The 22,640-nt window shown below is 42.6% G+C and overlaps 1 protein-coding gene across 4 annotated transcripts in view; it reads left to right on the forward strand.

Annotated features, from left to right (window-relative positions):
* Positions 1-22,640, forward strand: part of ALKBH3 (alkB homolog 3, alpha-ketoglutarate dependent dioxygenase) — a 42,805-nt gene that overhangs the window by 15,782 nt on the left and 4,383 nt on the right. For all 4 annotated transcript variants that reach the window (XM_068988684.1, XM_068988683.1, XM_068988682.1 and 1 more), the window contains one exon: positions 7,729-7,938. In XM_068988684.1, coding sequence (XP_068844785.1) covers positions 7,729-7,938 — 210 coding nt within the window. The remainder of the gene's footprint in view (positions 1-7,728; positions 7,939-22,640) is intronic.

Genomic DNA, 22,640 nt, shown 5'->3' on the forward strand with positions numbered 1-22,640 from the left:
TTAGAAACATAATGCAGACTTGGTGTTAGTTCAGTCCCTGAGCAAGTCAAGGAAGTGCTAATTAGCTTCTCAGTTACATTGCCGAAAAGCTATCCTCCTCCTTTACGTTCTTGTGTTTCTTGTTAAGTGTATGATTCTAGCATCTGATCTTTATCCCCACGAAGATAAGCTGCTTCTTGTTGTCATTTAGTCATGGCCGATTCTTTGCGACCACATGGACTGCAGCATGCTAGGCCTCCCTGTCCCTCACCACCTCCCAGAGTTCACCCAAGTTCATGTCGTTGAATCAGTGATTCTTTCCAACCATCTCATCTGCTGCCCTCTTCTCCTCTTGCCTTCAGTCTTTCCCAGTATCGAGCTTCCCAGGTGGTCCTAGTGGTAAAGAATGGCCTGCCAATACAAGAGACTTAAGATACACAGGTTCAGTCCCTGGGTTGGGAAGATCCCCTAGAGAAGGAAATTGGAACCCACTGTAGTAGTCTTGCCTAGAGAATCCCATGGACAGAGGAGGTTGGTGGGCTACAGTTCACGGGGTCACAAAAAGAGTCAGATATGACTTAGGGACTAAACGGTTATCTATAGCCCTTGAGAAAGAACTATATATCCTTGACTATGCTTCAGTTCAGTTCAGTCGCTCAGTCATGTCCGACTCTGCGACCCCATGAATCGCAGCACACCAGGCCTCCCTGTCCATCACCGACTCCGGGAGTTCACTCAAACTCACGTCCATCGAGTCAGTGATGCCATCCAGCCATCTCATCTTCTGTCGTCCCCTTCTCCTCCTGCCCCTAATCCCTCCCAGCATCAGTCTTTTCCAATGAGTCAACTCTTCACATGAGGTGGACAAAGTACTGGAGTTTCAGCTTCAGCATCATTCCTTCCAAAGAAAGGCTGATCTCCTCTAGAATGGATTGGTTGGATCTCCTTGCAGTCCAAGGGACTCTCAAGAGTCTTTTCCAACACCACAGTTCAAAAGCATCCATTCTTCGGCACTTAGCTTTCTTCACAGTCCAACTCTCGCATCCATACGTGACTACTGGAAAAACCTTGACTAGATGGACCTTTGTTGCCAAAGTAATATCTCTGCTTTTGAATATGCTATCTAGGTTGGTCATAACTTTTCTTCCAAGGTGTAAGCATCTTTTAATTTCATGGCTGCAGTCACCATCTGCAGTGATTTTGGAGCCCAAAAAAATAAAGTCTGACACTGTTTCCACTGTTTCCCCATCTGTTTGCTGTGAAGTGATGGGACCAGATGCCATGATTTTAGTTTTCTGAATGTTGAGCTTTAAGCCAACTTTTTCACTCTCCTGTTTCACTTTCATCAAGAGGCTTTTTAGTTCCTCTTCCAACAACACAAGAGAAGACTCTACACATGGACATCACCAGATAAGCAACACCAAAATCAAACTGATTATATTTTTTATAGCCAAAGATGAAGAAGCTCTATACAGTCAGCAAAAACAAGACCGAGAGCTGACTGTGGCTCAGATCATGAACTCTTTATTACCAAATTCAGACTTAAAATTGAAGAAAGTAGGGAAAACCACTAGACCATTCAGGTATGACCTAAATCAAATCCCTTATGATTATACACTGGAAGTGAGGAATAGATTTAAGGGACTAGATCTGATAGATAGAGTGCCTGATGAACTATGGACTGAGGTTCGTGACATTGTATAGGAGACAGGGATCAAGACCATCTCCATGGAAAAAAAATGCAAAAAAGCAAAATGGCTGTCTGGGGAGGCCTTACAAATAGCTGTGAAAAGAAGAGAAGCGAAAAGCAAAGAAGAAAAGAAAAGATACAAGCATCTGAATGCAGAGTTCCAAAGAATAGCAAGAAGAGATAAGAAAACCTTCTTCAGCGATCAATGCAAAGAAATAGAGGAAAACAACAGAATGGGAGACTAGCAATCTCTTCAAGAAAATTAGAGATACCAAGGGAACATTTCATGCAAAGATGGGCTCGATAAAGGACAGAAATGGTATGGACCTAACAGAAGCAGAAGATATTAAGAAGAACTGTACAAAAAAAGATCTTCCCAACCAAGATAATCACGATGGTATGATCACTCACCTAGAGCCAGACATCCTGGAATGACTATGTTTAATGACTGCTAATGACTTTCCCCACATCAGGGTCTTTTCCAGTGAGTCAGCTGTTCACATCAGGTGGCCAAAGTATTGTAGCTTCTGCTTCAGGATTGGTCCTTCCAGTGAATATTCAGGTTTGATTTCCCTTAGGATTGACTGGTTTGATCTCCTTGCAGTCCAAGGGACTCTCAAGAGTCTTCTCCAGCACCACAGTTTGAAAGCATCAATCTTCTGCATTCAGCCTTCCTTATAGTCCAACTTTCACATCCATATATGACTACTGGGGAAACCATAGCTTTTAATATACAGACCTTTGTGAGCAAAGTTGATATGCTGTCTAGGTTTGTCATAGCCTTCCTTCCAAGAAGCAAGTGTCTTCTAATTTCAGGGCTGCAGTTACCATCTAGTGATTTTGGCATCCAAGAAGAGAAAATCTGTCACTGCTTCCACTTTTTCATCTGCTATTTGCCATGAAGTGATGGGACCAGCTGCCATGATCTTAGTTATCTGAATGTTGAGTTTCAAGCCAGCTTTTTCACTCTCCTCTTTCACTTTCATCAAGAGGCTCTTTAGTTCCTCTTCATTTTCTGCCATTAGAAAGTTATCTACATATCTGGGGTTGTTGATATTTCTCCCAGCAATCTTGATTCCAGCTTGAGCTTCTTCCACCCTGGCATTTCACATAATGTACTCTGCATATAAGTTAAATAAACAGTGACAATATACACCCTTGTCGTACTCCTTTCCCAATTTCAAACCAGTCAGTTGTTCCATGAAAGGTTCTGAGTGTTACTCCTTGACTCACATACAGGTTAAAGATAGCTTAAAGCCATAAAATAAATAGGAAGTACAGCTTGATAACATTATTATGGAATTTCACTCTTGAACGTAGGTTAGTTTAATAACATTTATTTAGTGATCTAAGTTTTGTTTGTTGTTATTGCAGTTCATTTGTTTAAATCCTCTGCCTTAGAGGAGCTGAATAGATATTTTTCCAAAGAAGACATACAAATGGATAATGGTGGTGGTGTTGGTGGTTTAGTTGCTAAGTCGTGTCTGACTTTTATGATCCCGTAGACTGTAGCCTGCCAGACTTCTCTGTCCATGGGATTCTCCAGGCAAGACTACTGGAGTGGGTTGCCATTTCCTTCTCCAGGACAAATGGACAATAGGCACATGATAAGATGCTCAGCATCACTAATTAGGGAAATGCAAATCAAAACCATAGTAAGATATCATCACCCCATACCTGCTAGAAAGGCTGTTATCAAAAAGGCAAGAAATAACAAGTGCTGGTGAGGATATGGAAAAAAGAGAGCTCTCATACCCTGTTGATGGGAATTTAATTGGTACAGCCATTATGGAAATTTCTCAAAAAATTAAAAATAGAAATACCGTATGGTCCAGCTATCCCACTTCTGGTTATTTATCCAAAGAAAATGCAGACACTAATTTGAAAATATATGTGCACCCCTGTGTTCATCACAGCATAATTGATAATAACTAAGATATGGAAACAACCTAAGTGCCCATCAACAGGTGAACAGATAAAGATGTCGGGGGTGTGTGTCTGTCTATGTATATGTTGTTGTTCAGTTGCTAAATCATGTCCAACTCTATGCAATCCCATGGAGTGCAGCACACCAGGCTTCCCTATCCTCCACTGTCTCCTGGAGTTTGCTCAAGTTCATATCCATTGAGTTGGTGATGCTATCTAACCACCTCATCCCCTACCATCCTCTTCTCCTTTTGCCTTCATTCTTTCCCAGCATCAGGGTCTTTTCCAGTGAGTTGGCTCTTCGAATCAGGTGGCCAAAATATTGGAGCTTCAGCTTTAGCATCAGTCCTTTCAATGAATATTCAGGACTGATTTCCTTTAGGATGGACTGGTTTGATTTCCTTGCACTCCAAGGGACTTTTCCAGAGTCTTCTCCAGCACCACAGTTGGAAAGCATCAGTTCTTTGGTGCTCAACCTTCTTCATGGTCCAACGCTCTTATATTTATAAATGGACTACTACTTAGCCATTTAAAAAAAAGATGAAATCCTACCTTTTGTGAGACCATGGACAGACCTTGAGGACATTATGTTAAATAAGTCAGGTGGAGAGGGATGGATTCCGTATGATTTTATTAATGTATGGAATATAAAAAATCAATAATATAAATGAACAAACCAAACATGTAGGTACAAGGAGCACAGTAGTGGTTCCCAAAGGGGAGGGGACAGAATGGAGGGCACAACAGAGGAGGGAGGGCAACTGTGTGGTGACGGGTGGAAACTGAATGTTTGGTGGAGGTGAACGTGCTGTATGGCTGGAGAAGGACATGGCCACCCACTCCAGGATTCTTGCCTGGAGAATCCCATGGACAGAGGGGCCTGGCAGGCTACAGTCCTTAGGGTCACAAAGAGTCGGACACTGCTGAGCGACTGAGCACACACACGTGCATGGCAGAAATATGATGTTATAAACCAGTGTTACTTCAGTGAAATAAATAAAGTCTTCTGCTAAGAGTGTAATGCCACTGTCTGTAACACGGAATGCCAGCTTTTAACATGACTTCCTTGAGACAGTGAAGCTGATTCCCGCATATGCTCCCTGGAAGTTTTACCTGATAATAGTCATGGTATGTACCTAAGAATGATATTATGCTTTCCTTTGCTGAACATACATTTCTTCACTTCCAAACACAGAACATGAACTCTGAAAGGGCTCTCTGAAGTGGCAGTTCTTTTTTTTTTATATAATTTTAAATATTTATTTATTTTTGGTTGTGCTGGGCCTTTGTTGCTGCACAGGCTCTCCTCTAGTTACAGAGAGTGGGGGCCTCTCTCTAGTTGCGATGCACAGGCTTCTCACCGTGGCGGCATCTCTTATTGCGGAGCTCAGCTCTTGGGTGCATGGGCTGCAGTAGTTGTGGAGGTGGGCTCAGTAGTTGTGGCTCCTGGGCTTTAGAGCACAGGCTCAGTGGCTTGTGGCACATGGGCCTAGTTGTTCTGCAGCCTGTGGGATCATCCCGGACCAGGGATCGAACCCACGTCCCCTACATTGGCAGGCAGATTCTTGACCGCTGAGCCACCAGGGAAACCCTAGAGTGGCAGTCCTTAAAGTAGAATCTGTGGGTCCCTGGAGGGAGTCCACAAAATTCTTTTTGGGAATCCACAGGGTCAGAATTATTTTTATGAGATTACTAAGACTAGGTGACATTTTTCACTGTGTTGAGTTTGCACTATACAAAAACAATGGTGAGTAAAATTGCTGGCACCTTAGTATGAATCAAGGCATTGCCACCGAACTGTACTAGTAATCATTGTTTTCTTTACCACGTACACTTCCAGTTTAAAAAAAAAATAAAAGATGGTTTCATTCAAGGGTGTCCTTTGGTAAAGTGATAAGCATTATTTTATTAAATCTTGATCTTTTAAAATTGTTTGATGAAATGGAAAGTATGCATAAGGCATTTCTGCTACAAATGATTTATGATGGTTGTGTGTGATTGCTTAAGGTAGAAGCCGAACTAGCTACTTTTATCCTGGACCATTTTACCTGGAAGAGCAACTGGCACACACACTGTTCAGACTTGAGTATTCAGCAGACACTTTCTCAGAAGTGAATGAAGTGTCACTTCTAGGAAAACAATGGACAGGATTTAGTAAAAGTTTGATGCTGATAAAAGTTGAGGTTTCAAGGAAATGTTAGGAATTCTGGAAAAACTCATATCCTTCACCTTGAACCTGACCTCTTCCCATTACTTAGCTTTTTCTGAAGAAATCAGTGGTAACCTTAATGGAGATGATTTTTTAATGGTGTATAATGAAACATGTCAGTAGTAAGAGGGTCTGCATAACTCAGTGAGCCAGTATTTTCCACATGACCAGTGCTTGATGTTATAGAATCATGCAAGATTACAAGATCCATTCAAAGTGCAAGTTGGACCAATAGATTTAGATGTAATAATATAAAAAGTACATTGATATAGTTTCAGATTCCACATTGCCTCTCACCTTTAAGAAATCAGTACAGTTGAGCTTTGGTTTAATAGCAAAGAATATCTACGGTTATTTGAAAAGGTTTTTTCTTCCTTTTTTGAACTACATGTCTTTGTGAAGGCAGTTTTCTTTGTATGTGTCAACAAAAACATTTAAACAGATTCAATACAGAAGCAGATATTAGAACCAACTCTCTTCTGTTAAATCAGACATTGACGAGATTTGCAAAACAGTGCTGCTTGTCTCACCAATTTTTTTATATAGGAAAAAAGCTAATTTTTCATAAAATACTACTTGGGTTAGCTTGTAATGGGGTTGTTATTTTTTAAATGAATTAACCAAAAGTTAAAATATTTTTAGTTTTAATTTTTAATATGGTAGCTATCATAGCTATAACTCAAACACATAGAAGTTCTTTGGGGTCCTCAGTAAGTTTTTTTGGCTGTGCTGTGTAGCTTGCAGCATCTTAGTTCCCCAACCAAGGGTTGAACCCAGGCCCACAGTAGTGAACGTGCTGAGTCCTAACCTCTGGACTGCCAAGGAGTTCCCTCCTCAGTCATCTTTGGTAGTGGTGTGAGAAGCCCTGTCCTACACGAAGCTTCTGTAAAGCACTTGAGGTTTCTTGGAAGGCAAGACATACAGAATTCTAACCAGAACCATAAGAACTACACTGATTGTAGCTCCCTAGTACAACCTAAGGTCAAGGGTCATAGTTTCCTAAAGCATGTATGGCGAGATGGTGAGTTCTGAATATAAACTACAGGTGTGAACTCGGTGTTCAGGAGGCAGGGCTGTGGACTGTTTAAATCTTTTGTAGTTCACAGCCATTTCATGACTCCATTCTGTAGCATGTTTTTCCCCTCTGGGTTCTGGTCTTAGGAAGTGTGCCACTCTAGAAATATTAAATATCCTTTTCAAAGAGCAATTTTGCCACTTGTGATAAAATGGGAATGGAATCCTGGTGGCTCAGATGGTAAAGAAACTGCCTGCAATGCGGGAGACCTGGGTTCGATCCCTGGGTCAGGGAGATCCCCTGAAAGAGGGCATGGCAACCCACTCCAGTATTCTTGCCTGGAGAAATCCCCATGGACAGAGGAGCCTGGCGGGCTAAAGTCCATGGGGTCACAGAGTCAGACACAACTGAGTGACTAAGCACAGCACAGGAATGGAACAGAGGGCCACCCCGAAGGAGAGCTGTTTCACCCTCAGACTTCAGTCTTTATCTGCCGACTCCTGATGGCCCATCAGCTGTGGTGACAAAGCAGGCTTCCTGCTCCACATGCCACCTCCATGCCTTACTGAGGCGACCGCCCAGAGTGTACCGACAGTTACTTCTCTGGAGGGTCATATATTTAACATGGAAAGGATGAGATGGGAGGATAGGCCTGGTCTTCATGACATTGCTACACCAAATTTAGCACCTTAATAAAATTGCAGAGGTCAGCTTGCTTCAGAATAGACATGACGGGAGAGAATGCAACTTCTCTTCTGGCCTGATGCTTATTATGTTTCGGATGGTTTGCTTACCCCAAGCCCCTGTTTACAGTGTGACTGATGCTGCGCTCCCTGTTTTTCCCTGTGACTGCCACTGTGTATCTCCTGTGAACTGTCTCTGCCCCTTCTCTTGACCTGTTGATTGCAGTGGCATCCTGTGCTGCTCACGCTGAAGAGCCACATTGAAGAGAACACTGGCCACCCCTTCAACTCCTTGCTTTGCAATCTTTACCGAAATGAGAAGGACAGCGTGGACTGGCACAGCGATGACGAGCCTTCACTGGGGAGGTGCCCCGTCATTGCTTCACTCAGCTTTGGTGCCACACGCATGTTTGAGATGAGAAAGAAGCCCCCGCCAGTGAGTAGTCCCTTTATTTATTTTATGTTCCTCCCGCTATCTAATAATCGGTGAAAAAAGAGCTGGGCTCCTAAAAGGCTCCTATTTTCAGATTTAGGGGATTGGAGTATGTGTCTGGTTGATGAAATGTTTTCAACTGATGGCTTATATCCTGTGGATAACTTTTGACTTCCAAAGAGGCCATTCATTCCTTTCTGCAACAGAAATTGCCTGCTGTGTGCCAGGTGTCAGAGGCTTATTTCCATTGGTGGAAAGGACAGACACGGTCCCCATCCTCATGGAAATGGGGGTAGACAGACATTATTCATTACTCAAGTAACCGGATGGCAGAACTCAAGTGAGTAGGGGCAAGAAGGGAAAGGAAGGAGGCTCAGGGAAGATGCCCTTCTTTAGGAGCCTTTATTTTAAGTAAGTGTTCTTCATGGCAGTGTTGCCTGTCCTCTTTGAAGAGAAGTACCACAGTCCATCCTAAAGGAGATCAGTCCTGGGTGTTCATTGGAAGGACTGATGTTGAAGCTGAAACTCCAATACTTTGGCCGTCTGATGCGAAGAGCTGACTCATTGGAAAAGACCCTGATGCTAGGAAAGATTGAGGGCAGGAGGAGAAGGAGACAGCAGAGGATGAGATGATTGGATGGCATCACCGACTCAATGGACATGGGTTTGGGTGGACTCCTGGAGTTGGTGATAGACAGGGAGGGCTGGCGTGCTTCGGTTCATGAGGTCGCAAAGAGTTGGACACGACTGAGCGACTGAACTGAACTGAACTGAACCACACGCATCCCCATTCCTTCTTAGCCAGTTCCTAAAATCCAGATGAACATTACCTCTTTCAGAGAGGGAGTTCCAGCCAGGTGACTAGACAAGCAGTGACTAAACTGTAGAATAACTTGAGCTGTCCAGCCCCGCTCTTGCCTATATTTTAATACATTGGAGGGGTATGAGGGCTCTTTGTGTTGTTGTTTTTTTAAAATCAAGAAGTGTAGAACTTTTGGACTGAAGCAGATAGAAAGATAGTAGGAACTCTAAGAAAAGAGCAAAGCTCTACCAAATTATCTTATTTCCAGGATTTGCGTGTGGGTGTTTTTTTAAACCAAGGCTCCCAATCATTTAGCTTATAACGTTAAACCAGACACAGTCAGTGTGGATGGCCTACAGGGCTGTGTTTTGAGTATGACCTAATCCAGACCACATAATTATCAGGCAGTCAGTGCTTGTGTCTGTTCTTCATCAGATATACTTCTTGGGCTGTTTTCCTGACATGTATTTGGGTTTCCAAACATGGTATTTTGAAGCATATTGTGTTGTTTTGCACTTACTCCATTAAGCACCTTTCCTTGGCATATCTTCCATCGACAGGGTTGTATTTGCTTCTGTTTACACAGAAGCTTTGGTCTGTGTTGGTGGGGATTGGGGGTAGTTGTCAGTTGCAAGTGACTTCCTGAGTAAACTTGCTCCCTGGGCACTCTGACTAGCCTCACTGTCCCAGTGTACCAGGGAAAACCGCCTAAGAAGCAGGCTCCCCAGCCTTTGCCATGTTCCTTTCAGGCACAGTTAGCTTTTATATGCAGGCTTCCACTTGGTTAAATCCTACGTTCACACATGAGGAGTTCATCCTGCCCTTCTAAAGTCTTCTATTGTGTGAATGGTAAAGAAACACCAGGTGTCTTATTGTAAAGTTCAGACCCCCAATCCAGACATACGGAACACCATCTTTTTGCCAGGCCTGGTCTTGGGAGCTGGGATTATAGCCATGAGTAAGTGAGATGAAGTCATCCTTCCCCTCCTGGAGCTGATGATCTGGCCCCTGTTAGTGCTCTGTCTCCCTTCCAGGGTTATCCTTCCAGCTCTCTGAGTGGACAGCAAACTCTGGTGGATCCAGGATAATCTTTGGTGTAAGCCGAGTCTCTGCTTCTTTGCAGTGACTTTCTTTGTTGCCAAGCACTCAAGTATTCAGTTCCCGTTTTTCTCTACATGTACATTCACCACCACCACCATCACCCTTTTTCAAAAACATTTTTTGGCCTATTTGCAGATTTTAAGGTTAAGAATTCCCGAAGCATGCTTTGTAGGATAATTAGTTTTACTGTACAAGCAATTTCCAACTGTTAAGCATTAGTCATTGGAAGGACTGATGTTGAAGCTGAAACTCCAATACTTTGGCCACCTGATTCGAAGAGCTGACTCATTTGAAAAGACCCTGATGCTGGGAAAGATTGAAGTCGGAAGAGAAGGGGACGACAGAGGATGAGATGGTTGGACGGCATCACTGACTCAATGGACATGAGTTTGAGCAACCTCTGGGAGTTGGTAGTGGACAGGGAAGCCTGGCGTGCTGCAGTCCACGGGGTTGCAAAGAGTCAGACACGACTGAACGACTGAACTGAACTGAAGCATTAACAGTGTTCTGGTGCCCAGAATACCTCTATTCCTTTTCCCCTCTAGACAGCTGAAGGTCATTTTCTCATATGAGAACATATTCATGGTGATCAAGAATTATTTCTTGGAAATATAATTCAGTTATGTTATAGGTTAAGGGGTGGATAGAAAATGTAACTGCCACATAGCATTGTGTCTGAGGGCAACCATTTGGAACAAAATCTCTAAGAGGGACACTGACCATACTTACTGAACCTTTGTCTTCTCAAGGCTTCTTAGAGTCTATTTTGATGAACAGGAGTGAAAGCACAGGCCATGAGACACTGAAAATGTGGTTAAGTCCCTGTAATTGTCTGCCAATAGCAGGGGAATTTGCACTATAACTGTAGTAGCTGATTTGACGAAAATACCTATCTGATAAGTAAGAAAATTTGTCTGAGATCTTGAAACAAAGTTGGCTGAGGAAACAGATATGGGGAGAAATACAAATGTGTCAGTATGTCGGGTGACTGATTAATAAGTTTTTGCTTCTGGCATAGTCTTAACTGTGATTGAATTTGATGCAGTTGTATATTCCTTCAATTCTGACTTTTGTTTAAGATGGGGAAATTGAAGGTTAATATATTTGAAATTATAATCATGCGTTAGTAAATACAGTTTTAAAACTACTTCCCCTCCCCCCCTCCCCTCACCCCCTCCCCAAGAACCTATAAACTCCATTCTTGGATAAACAAAACCCAGGTTTAAACTTTTGGAAAAATTTCTTCAAGTTTCTTTAACAGATTTAAAACATCTTGGGCTTCACAAATCTAGCTAAACTTGAGCTATAGAAGCCTTTCTCTGAGTTGACATCTTTGGGAATGTATCTTAGGGCACATCATCTTTATCTTAGAATAAAGATTCCTTTTCTGAAGGATTGGAAGGAGAATGGTTGTTGCAAATCTGTCTACTTTTCTTCCTTAACTATGGTGATAGCTTTGAGAACATGACTCATGATTCATATAACTCAAGCTAAAAGCATAAAATAAAAAGTGTAATTCAAGTTAGTCTTCTGTGTGGAATTGTAGGAGTCTGACTTTCTGTAGCTCCTAGGAACCTGTCTCACTATGCCACTAAAGATTGTAATTTTCATGTCTGTCAACAAGACATTTGGAGTATGCTAGAGATCGTGGGAGGGCATCTTTTTCAAAATCCAGTTAGTTTTAACCTATCAGAGAAGAAGTTAATACCTGTTTGACTTGAGTCAAAGTTTCTCATCTAAAGCTGACATAAAGGAATCATGAGATTTCCTGTATTTGATTCAAGTATGCAGATTTGAGACAGAAAAGCATCTGTTCGGGGCCACTTTCAAAGGGAATTAGCCTTTTTTTTTTTTTTTTTTTAACATTCAACTCCCCCACCCCTGCAGCAGCTGTTTGTTTTGCAGTCTGGCACCTTAAGTAGTTCTCTGTAGCTGCTGATCTTCTGAAAGCTGCCCCAGTTCCACACATTGCATTCCTAACAATTTCTCGCTGTGCTGAGATGGTAAGGAGATCTTTGTTTCCCTAAGCATCAGTGTCCCTCTGATTCATGCAGTTGGCTCAGGCGGCTTTGCACATGCATCATCCTTAGGATTAAACATTCACTTCTCCAAGATGCCAATCCTTGATCCTCATCACCCTGTCCAAGTCTGTCAACTTCTGCTCATTTGTTTTGATTTGATAGTCAATTACCACTTCCTTTAATGATAATAAGCTACTTGGAGACATGGTAGCCTTTCCTTCATTCACCCATCCCTTCTTTCGTTAATTCAGTTAAACCTGAGTGAACAGCATTGTGTCTATCTTCCGGGGCCAACATCAGAATATACTATCTGAAGACAAAAGTAAAGCTTACCAACTATACCTCTGTAGACATTTTTTTTTAAGAAACCAAGAAGCTCCAAAAGAATTCTCCCAAGGTGGGCTCATTAAAGCTTTTCTACGTTTGTGTCCCAAACCCAGTTGTACTTTTCAGGCTATGTCATGTCCCTGTTATAAAGATTAGTCTGGTTCTTTTCCCAGTATAGCTTTAATTCTATACTGAAAAACAGGCTGGAAAAGGAACTACAAAAGCCATTTGGCAGGCTGCTATTTCTCTGTCGGTTACCATAGAAACAATGATGGCTGAGTTGGGGAGGGGGGTGAGTATTAGATAATAGGAAGTTTGTGATGCACTGGAGGTTTAGATGCCAAAAGCCTTGTTTTCTAGAAAATCACCCATGCATAAGCACTATCCTTTATCAGCTGAATCCTAAAAATGTGAGGGGCTTCTATCTACTTCAAGATGATGGAGTTGAGGCAAGTTGGGAAATTTTCCAACCATTCCTTTCTCTAGCACCTTCTGAAGAATGAGAACTCTGTTCATAATACCAAAAAAGATGTTTGTAAGACCACTTGTGATGGGAGAGGTTGAGAGTTACCAGTGCATTCGAGTTCCTAGTACCTCCCTGTTTACACACTACTGGGAAGAATGGGATATAAAAAGGTCATTTAAATCATAAATATCAATATTTTTTCCAGGGCACTAGAAGAATTGAGGATATTAGAATCCAAAATAATATAAGCTGACTAGCCTAAATTTGAAAATCGGGTAAACTAGACTGTGTGGCCTTCCGGGGGTGGCCCCGAGCTGCGGCCAGCCACCACGCCCATTGCTGCTCTTCCAGGCATCCATACTTCTTAGTCCATCTTCTGATTACTGCATCTGTTCTGAGAAATTACAAGAACTACTCGAAAGGAACTGTTGATAACCATCATCTTTTTAATACAGTCCCTAATGAAATTTAAAATATCAGGTTTCGTTTCCTGTTTCTGTTACTGATGCCTGTAAAAAGCACTTATCTGCCTCATTTATACTCATTCCATTTTTGTAAATGGGGATGATAATTGGTAGCAACTTTATGGGAGTAATAGGAAAGTTTTCCCATGAAAGGCACTACGAAAGTTGTTGCCGTGATCAGGGAATTTTTAAGCTGTTATAAGCGGTGGATGCTACAGGGACTTTTCAGATGTGGAAACTGAAAAAGAAAATGAACGGCAGTGAGGCTAACCTCCAGGGTTGCCTCACCCTGTGAATGGCATTCATTGAGGGGGTGCGGGGGAGACTTGGGGAGGGTCAAGTGCCTGTGGATCAGGAATGGTGATTGAGTTTTTGAGCTCCTGTCTTTAGGGTCATGCAGTGTTTTGGAGAGTGTGAGTGAGTGAGTGGGGAGATAAATTGGTGCACGTGTAAATGGATAAAGATAAGTAGTCCTGGTAGGACCTCAGTTCTCTACAGACGAGCTCTTTGGGGAGTTGGGATCGTCATTTGCTTCTTTGGAGGCTGTCTCAGGCTAGAATCCGTCTCCTAACTGCCACTGGGAAAAACTAATTTTTGCAAAGAACCTCCTGGTTTTGTATTGCCACTGATAGCACTTTTAATCTTGGGAGAACAGCATTTTCCAAAGTGATTTGTGTCAAATTTGTGTGTGTCCTGACTAGGTATGAGGCCTACTTGGAAACTTTTTTTAAAACCTTGCCTTAATGGTAGTTTTTCCCCGCCTCCACTTTGCCATACTCTGAAAAACTATTCCTGAGCCTTCTGGTGATTTTCTTTCACAAGCCACATTTTCCTGGTGGATGACTGCTTAGCTGAGGCAGAAAAGAGCTTAGTGAGTTTGAGGAAGGAGAAGGAGGCCCAACAGAGGAGCAGAGTGAGCAAGTGCAGAGAGGAGCAGGGGATGAGATGGAAGGGGTGGGCGGGGCCAGATCCCACAAGGACAGGATCCTCAGGAAGGAGTGGGTTTTAAGTACATCAGGAAGCCACTGAAATGTGTTAGGCAGAAGAGAGACACGATTTGATTGAAATTTTACAAGGTCAGTTACTACTGCGTGGAGCTCAGACTAGACAAGAGCAAGAGTGAGAGCCAGGAGACCAATTAAGAGATTGTTATACCTCCTGGGACCAAGGCAGAGAAGGAGAGAGGTGGACAGCCTCAATGACGTGAGTTCAAAGGAGCAAGCATTTTTAAGACATGGCTGGGAATAATGGTCTGAAAGTGTTAATGAGGAGTATCCCCTCACTCTAACGATGTGAAAGACATGATCATCTTCCACAGGAGAGAGAGTTTCTGAGAATTTGGAGTCTTCTGGAGAGACCTAGGTTTTGATTAGGACAAGGAGGTAGAGGGAACCTTCAGAGCACATGAGGTTGAGGATCTGGGGGCGTTTGCTCATCCTTACATGAGAATTCCAGCAGACACAGTGGCAGGGCCAGGGGTGGTTGTGGGGGATTGTGTTTAATCAGGTTACGTCTTGGGATGGTTTGGGAATAAGTGTTCTGATGTAATGGATGACTGGAGAACCCTACACTTTTCCTGGTGACTGGGGTCAGCTGGATGTCAGTCAGGCTTCGTGGAATTTGTCCTGTACGCTCTTCGAGGAAGGAGAGCATTTATTTCTGGTGCTGCAGTCTTGAGTAAAAGCTCTTTCAAAATAGCAGTTCCTTTAAGTTGCATTTCTTGGAAATATTAAATCACCAAGAACAGCATCTTCATTACATTAAATCTTCTGGCTTTAAATGCACATTTAGTATAGCTAGAGTGACTGTAACAGTAAAGGTAAAGCCAACCTTGTTTCTGCTTAATTCAGTAACTTTTCAGCCCTCCTACCCCCAACCCTAGACCAGCAACAAACACTGGTGGCAGGTGTTGCCGTGTGAACTGCATTTGCCTTCTAGGATCACTGGGTGTGCCTGGGCTGGGCTGGCTGGCTGCACGTGCCGGGCCCTCATGCGTAGTGTTCTCACTCACCTCACTAGAACCTTTCCTGCCAAATCCACGTCAAAAATCAGGAAAAGAGTTTGATAAAAGCTCAAATATTTGTGTGTGGCAAGTGAGTTCAAAACTGTTTCGAACAGATAACCTCAAATCACTTTAAATCTTTGCTTTCCCAAGGATTTCCCTGGTAGTCCAGTGGTTAAGACTCTTGTGTTCCCACTGCCGTGGGCACAGGTTCAATCCCTGGTCAGGGAACTAAGATCCTGCATGCTGCATGGCAAGGCCTAAAAAAAAAAGTCTATGCTATCCCATCTAGTTTCCTACTTTATCAGATCTTATTTCAAAACCAGCTGCTTCTTTTTTTAAAGTAATGTTTTTCAGATCATGTTGAAGATGCCATCTCTGAAAGTGTTTGGTTTGAGTCAGCAGACTAACTGTGGAGATGACTTTGTGGGTTCCTAGCTTTATTTTGTTTCCATAATTTCCATAACTAATATGTTTTGTTTATGTCAAATTTAAAAAATATATTACCACTATGAACAACAGGTCCAGCTGTGTTCTTATATTGGCGCTGTAGAAACAACTTTATGGTCCAAATATAGCTGCAAACTTTGATGATCCATAAAGCTGTCTAGAAGCCAGCCAGGTTCTCAAGGGCAAGGCCACACCATAGTTTGATTGGGAACACAAGCTGGGAAGAAATGACTGAAAGAGAGGAGAGGAGACATTTTGGCATAGTCCTAGCTCAGGAAGCAGGGCCAGCGAAGGGACACTTGGCTCCAGCAGTCTAAGCAGCTGTAGCACATGCTGGCATTTAGTTTTCAAATATCATTTTAATCTGTGGTAAAGCCTTAACCATACTTGTCAAGCAGCTCTACTATGGATTCTTGGACCAGAGAGCAAGGGAAATTCCTATTCTGTCTGTTACCATCTTGTGAAAACCCTTTGCTTGATTCTGCAGATGCTCCAACATCTTGGTTTTTTTCTTGATTTTTGAAGCACAGATTCTGGGATCAGTTGTCTGCACCTGCAGGTTCCCTTTCCTACAGCTTAACTCACTTTTGGAACGGCTGCTCTCTAGCTCCATTTCACCATGCTGCTGGTGCAGTGATACCATTGTCCTGAAGAGCGAGTAGTCTGGCCTTTCCTTGGTCGTCATTGTCTTCTTCCTTGCAATGTTGGTCACCAGCATCCAGCATGTCTCTTCCTGAAACTCAGCCGTCTGTTAGCTGCCCTTTCTTGTTCCTACTGGCTTCTGAAATGCTGTATTATCGTAGCTATTCTCACACTTTTCTCACTGCTATGTTTCTGCCTCCTTTGATTTTTTTTTTTCCCTTTACATGCAACCCCTTTAAATATGGATATTCAGAATCGTCTTTGATTCTGTCATCTTTGTCTACATGGCTTTTAGGGAAATTATGAACCAGGAGCAGATTGGAAACGCCATGTGGGCAAGGTCCATTTCTGCCTCCTTTATTGTTACATCCCCAGCGTTTAGCACTGTGTGTGTGTGTGTGTGTGTGTTTTGATTGAATACATAAATGGATTTCATTTGTTGTTGTGGCTTCAACCATTTCTTCTTTGGTGGAGCAACTTGTGAATCTCAATTCCGGCTTTGACTTTTATCTCACAGTCTCGTCATCACTTTGTTCTTAGTCATCATCACTTTGTCATGAGACGTTTCTGCTTACAACAGCACATGACTTCTGACCTGAAATTGTAGACTTACTGCTGTTCTCTCAGAAAACTCCACAATGCTACCTGCTCGTAAGTGCCATTATGTTCATGGTGTCACTACTCTGTTGGTCAGGTTTAATCGTAAACTATTCTCAGTTCTTCCCCATTCTCTCATTTCAGTTGTTTTAGTTCCATATCTTCTTAATTCTGTCTTGAAAGGTCTGAAAAAACTCATCCTTCTAATAGTGGCTTCATTTCAGGCTCTCTTTACCACATGCCTAAAATACTAAAATGCCTTTTTCCACTCTGATATCCGTAATTCTAATCTCTTCTCCCTCAGTTCTGTCTGATAACCAGACGCCAGATATTTTCAGGAATAGCTTGTTTTCTCTGTTTGTTCCTTCTTCTCTTTCCTCCTCAGCACAGATATTAATTGAGCACGCACTGTGTGTCGGGCACGGTGCTCAACTCTGGGGAAATAGCCGTAAACGTGGCAGACACGGGCCCTGCCCTCCTGGATGTCACAGGAGCTAGAGAACAGTCGATTCAAGGGAGAAGCATAATTACGGCTTGCAGTTAGGGCTCTGAATTTAGATTTCACTCCAAGAGCAATGGGAACAAAGGAGGTTGTGACATGCTCTGGTTCATATTTTAAAAAGAGCACTGTGGATGCTGTGGAAGGATAATTCAGGGAGAGGCGAGAACAGGAGACTAGAAGGTTGTCCCAGTGTTTTCCTGGGAGGCTGCTGACTTGCACTCAGATGGTGCCAGTGAGGAGGAGCACAGTAGATGAGCTTGAGGCATAGTTTTGAGGGTGGACCAGGTTTCTGGCTCAAGCAGTTGGTAGATGGAGGTGCTGTTTACTCAGGTGGAGGAGGAGCAGGGTGTTTGCATTTTATTTTGCTCTTGTTTAGGGAGGATTGTGGAGGAATCAAGAGATCCTTCTTCTACATTGCTAGGTTCAAGATGCTTGAGACTTCCAAATTGGCTATGGCGTCAGGGCTGCAGATGATAGGCCTGTGCTAGAGGTGTCATTGGGAACTGTCAGGATACCAACAGCAACGACCGTAAAGGGATAGTGATAAATAGCATAGGACGGGTGCATAGTATGGAGTCTGTGCTGGGCTCTGTTCTCAGTGCTTTCCATGCGGCCTCCAGGAATCATGAAGTCCATGCTGCTGGCATCTCCTTCGCACAGGTGAGGTGGCTGAGGCCCTGTGTTAAGGCACTTGCTCCACATGGAATGGACACTCAGTTGTTGAACTGACTTGAAACTAATAATCTAGATAGTATGTAAAGCTATGGAACCACCCATTATCAATTCAGAGCAGAAGAATAGAGAAGAGGAGCAGAAAGCCAAGACTGAGCTCACTGCTTTCATCAGTTTGTTTTCCAACTTAGAAGTCTTTACTCGCTCCTGCTGGAACACAGGGTATAAAATGTAAACTCTCCCAGCCAGATTGTCAAATCTTCACCAAATCTATGCCCAACCAACTTTGATGTCTTACTTCGATGTCCCTGTGTGATTGCACCATACTCTGGCTTATCTGTTTGCTCCTTAGACATGCTCTCCACCTTCTCATTGGACTTCCTGGGTGGTGCTAGTGGTAAAGAACCCGCCTGCCAGTGCAGGAGACATAAGAGACACAAGTTCGACCCCTGGGTCAGGAAGATCCCCTGGAGGAGGGCCTAGCAACCCACCCCAGTATTCTTGCCTGGAGAATTCCATGGACAAAGGAACCTGGCAGGCCCCAGTCCATAGGGTTGCAAAGAGCTGGACATGACTGAGCCGACTTAGCACAAATGCACACCACCTTCTCATTAACTGAAGTCCTCTCTAGCCTTCAAGGGCTCCTGTAGCCTTGAAGCCTTTCAGTGAACAAAATAATAATAGTTACTGCATGTCAGGTGCTTCCTGAGCTTTGGAAATGAAAAACAGATAGCAGGCTTCTACTTTATTTTGACCTTTCTTGCTCATTTGTTTTGTTATTATAAGCATCTTATTAATAAAAAGATGGAAGAATTTCTAGGTAAGTAGCTCATCCGGGAGATCAAAGATGACTTGGAAAACCAGATGTTTCACTGTTGACCAAGATCATTAATTTGGAAGCATATTTCACATCCATGGCGTTTTCTGATTGTTTTGGGATCACTGAGATTAAGAATACGATATTTGAAGCAGCATATGTGTACTGAGCTTTGTTTCAGGCACTATCACGTGGAATGGCAAAGGGTCATCAAAGAAGCTGGGCAGGTAACATCTGGGCTTGCTTGGGCGCTTACGTGGGATGACCACATGTGAGCATGAGAGAAGGAGTTGTGATGGGTCCACCAGCAGCTCAGTTGGGCAGCTCTTAAGCAGGAACTGGTCCTCAGACTTGTGTATATACTTCCCAGTATTTTTAAGAAATTTTAAGAAACTTATAACTCAGGAGAGATCATATAAAAATCCCATTTATCAGCTTCTCTAGAAAATCCGAAGATCAGGCAACACCCGGGGAATAACAAGGAAGCTGCAGAGGGTGCACAAGTCCCGGGCTGTCTGGTGTCCATGGTCCCCACTCCCCGCTGTGTTGCACCTGCCCCACACGCCTTGTTTATGCCACCTGCTGGTAATGGTGACCCTTACAGAACAGACAGGGTGCCATGTCATTCAGACAGGAAGTATTACAGGATTTCAGAAGAAAGAAAGCACTTTGGAGAGCACAATAAGGTGGAAAAAAAATACAGACTTTAAAACAAGGCAGGTCTTAGTTCAAATACTTGCCTCCATGTCTCCTGCCAGCCTTTTGCCTTAGAAATGTACTTTCCCTCCAGCTTCCTTTGCTTATAATAACATGAAGAATATCACGTCCCTTACAGGGTTGTGGTGAGAATTAGCAGTACTGGGTACATACGGTCCCTAACATGCCTGGCATTTTAGCAGCTTACACCATGGTTGATGGTGTCCAGAAAGTCTAGCAGGATGACTTGGTTTAAGTACCGGGAAATTGTTAGGAAAAAACACTCGGACCCAGGGGAGTGGGCAGCCAACTCCAGGTGGATTAAAGAGTTAAATCTAAAAACTACAGAATGTTTTTAACTGAAAGGAAATGCAGTTGTATATTTAGGTTTCCTGTGAATGAGAAAAAGGCTTTCTAAGCATAAAAACCATGAAGGGGAATCAAAGAAAGATCAGCAGAGTTGATTGTAAAAGTTTTTGAGCTATTCTGTGTTAAACATCATAAACACAGTTAAAAGTCAAATAGCAAGTAAGAAAAATATTTACAGAAAATATAACAAAGGGGAAATATCTTACTATATATGGTTGCAGATCAATAAAACCGTTAACATCTCATAGAAAAATGGACAAAAGACACGAACAGAGTTTGCAATAGAAGAAATGCAAACAGCAGATAAGCATATGAGAAAATGGTGAACTTGGTTAGTAACTAAAGAACTTTATATTTGAAGAATGAGCTGCTGTTTCTCCCTAAACTTTTTTCATCATTGTCAATTGATAATGTTCCATATTGATGATGATGTGCTCAGAAGGTAGGTACTGTCATATTTTCCAGATGGAATTATAAATTGCCACAATCTGCTTAAAGCAGTTTGATACTATAAATCAAAGTGCCTTTAAGTTCATGCCCTTAGATCCAGTTTTTCCATTTTAAAGGATTTATTCTAGGAACTTCCAGTGGTTAAGACTCTGCGGTCCCAATGTAGGGAGCATGAGTTTGATCCCTGGTCTGGGAACTAAGAACCCACATACCACACAGCATGGCCAAAAAGAAGAAAAGAATATAGCCTAGAAATACACTCAGAGATATTTTGCCCAAAATCTACTTGCAGTAGCTTTTTCTTTCTTTTTCCTTTTTTTTTTTTTTAAGTATTAGTGGTATATTAAAATCTATTTCCAACTGTGCGTACCTCACTGCTGTATCCTCAGCACAGTGCCTGACATATCCAGGTGGTCAAAAAATAGTTTATGAGTTTAAGGGAGGAAGGATATGTTCATGCAAAGGAATATTATATAGCCATTTTTAAGAAATACTGTACATCTAAGATGTAGGAAATGCTCACAGGACAGTGTTAAAAATGAGTGCACGATTGTACGTATAGAATATTCCCTGTGTTTGTATTGTACGAATTCTGGATGATGGGATTAAAGGTGATTTTTATTTCTTCTTGGTGCTTTTCTTCAGTCATTCAGGACATACTTATTGATATATGTGATAGGCATTGAGCATATTTCAAAAGGGAAAGATAGCATGTCTTCCCCTCATGGAGTTTATCAGAGATCAAAAAGGCGGACATTGAACAGGTAATTACAAGCATATCATTTTCTCTAGTGAACTTATGTTACTTTTATAGTAGGGAAAAAAAACTATGCCAATGATGGTTTTTAAGCACTGATGTTTGTAATTTCTAAGATACCTTTTTAGGACGAGAAAGCGATAATTACATGAAAGATCTACATCGATCTCATACGGGCTGAAGATTTCCTTTCCAAGAGAATGAAGAACGTTTAGATTTCTTATCTGTTGGGTGGTGTGTAATGATATGACAATAAATACATCCAGGCTTTTTTTTTTCCCCTCTAAATAGCATTTTTCTAAAGGAAACTGAATAGACTCAGATCTTGGTAAGAGTTGTGAAACTTTGGAAAATCCCAGCATTCATTGAAAAGTATAATTAAGCATTCAGATGAATTGGCTATGGTTGAGGAGGGAGTGAGAATGTTGATTAACATTAATGTGAAAAAAAAAATTTTTTTTTCTTTTTCATTTTCTTTTTCCATCTACTTGAGAGTTTTCAGGTGTGTGGGAAACCAGGAATATCAGTGGCAAAACCCACCCTGTAGACTGACTCTGGCCCTGCAGTCTCTTTGAATGGGGATCAGGAATGGAAAATTTTACCCTAAGCCAGGGCTTTTTAGAGGATGTGTTTTGTTTTGTTTTGCACAAAGACCTGAGTAAATCAAAAAGGTTTCAGAGCCATGTTTGGGTAACAGCCATGCTTAATAGCCGTGAGTTTGCTCCTCCAAACAGTCAGACCCATGTTTCCACTGTTGCTTATCCATTTATCAACTGAGCTCTTATGCTCAGCCACGTGAGCTCCTCTGGCCCTCTATCTGATTCCTTGCTGGAAAAAGTCTCTGTGGATCTTGGTTGCGTTGAAGGGTGGCTGTGTGGTCTGTTGCTGCCCCAGGCTCCGGAGAAGGAAGCATCTGTGAGTCCAGTGCTGCCTTGGCATAATCCCCTGTCCTCTTTCCCATCTGTGTCCTCCTGCGAATTATGGGGGGCTTCCCTGGTGGCTTAGTCAGTAAAGAATCCTGCAGTGCAGGAGACCTGGGTTCGATCCCTGGGTCGGGAAGTTCCCCTGAGAAGGAAATGAGGAATGCATTTGCTGAGCCAAGGGTGTTTGAAGGAGCGAATGACGAGCAGCAGAGTGGTGACATCACCTCTCCCTGTGGATGTGCTGGTATCACCATCCCCGCAGGAGACGGATCGAGGCAGCTCCCTGCCAAGAAAAGGCTCCCCTCTTCTGCTGTTTGGTACAACGAAGGATTATACTGGATGTGATTTGTTTCAAACCACCCTGAGGCTTTCTCTCATTTGAAAAACTCAGATCTTAGAATTGGAGAGGGGGACGTGGCTCTGCTGAGCATCACATTCAGTCCATGCTGATATACCCCTCCTGGGTTGGGAATCCTCTCTCCCTGCTTCGTGTTTCCAGATAGGGTTATAGTGCTCACCTCTTCTGCTGGCCTTAGCACCTCCTCCTCCCCCACTAATGACTTTTTTCCCCCCACTTTTGGAAAAGTGTTAAGGAGTTCCATTTATTTGGAGCACAGGGATGTAGGAAGACAAAGCTGAAGAGAAGG

This window comes from Capricornis sumatraensis, chromosome 16, assembly GCF_032405125.1.
Source record: "Capricornis sumatraensis isolate serow.1 chromosome 16, serow.2, whole genome shotgun sequence".
NCBI classification, from domain to species: Eukaryota; Metazoa; Chordata; class Mammalia; order Artiodactyla; family Bovidae; genus Capricornis; species Capricornis sumatraensis.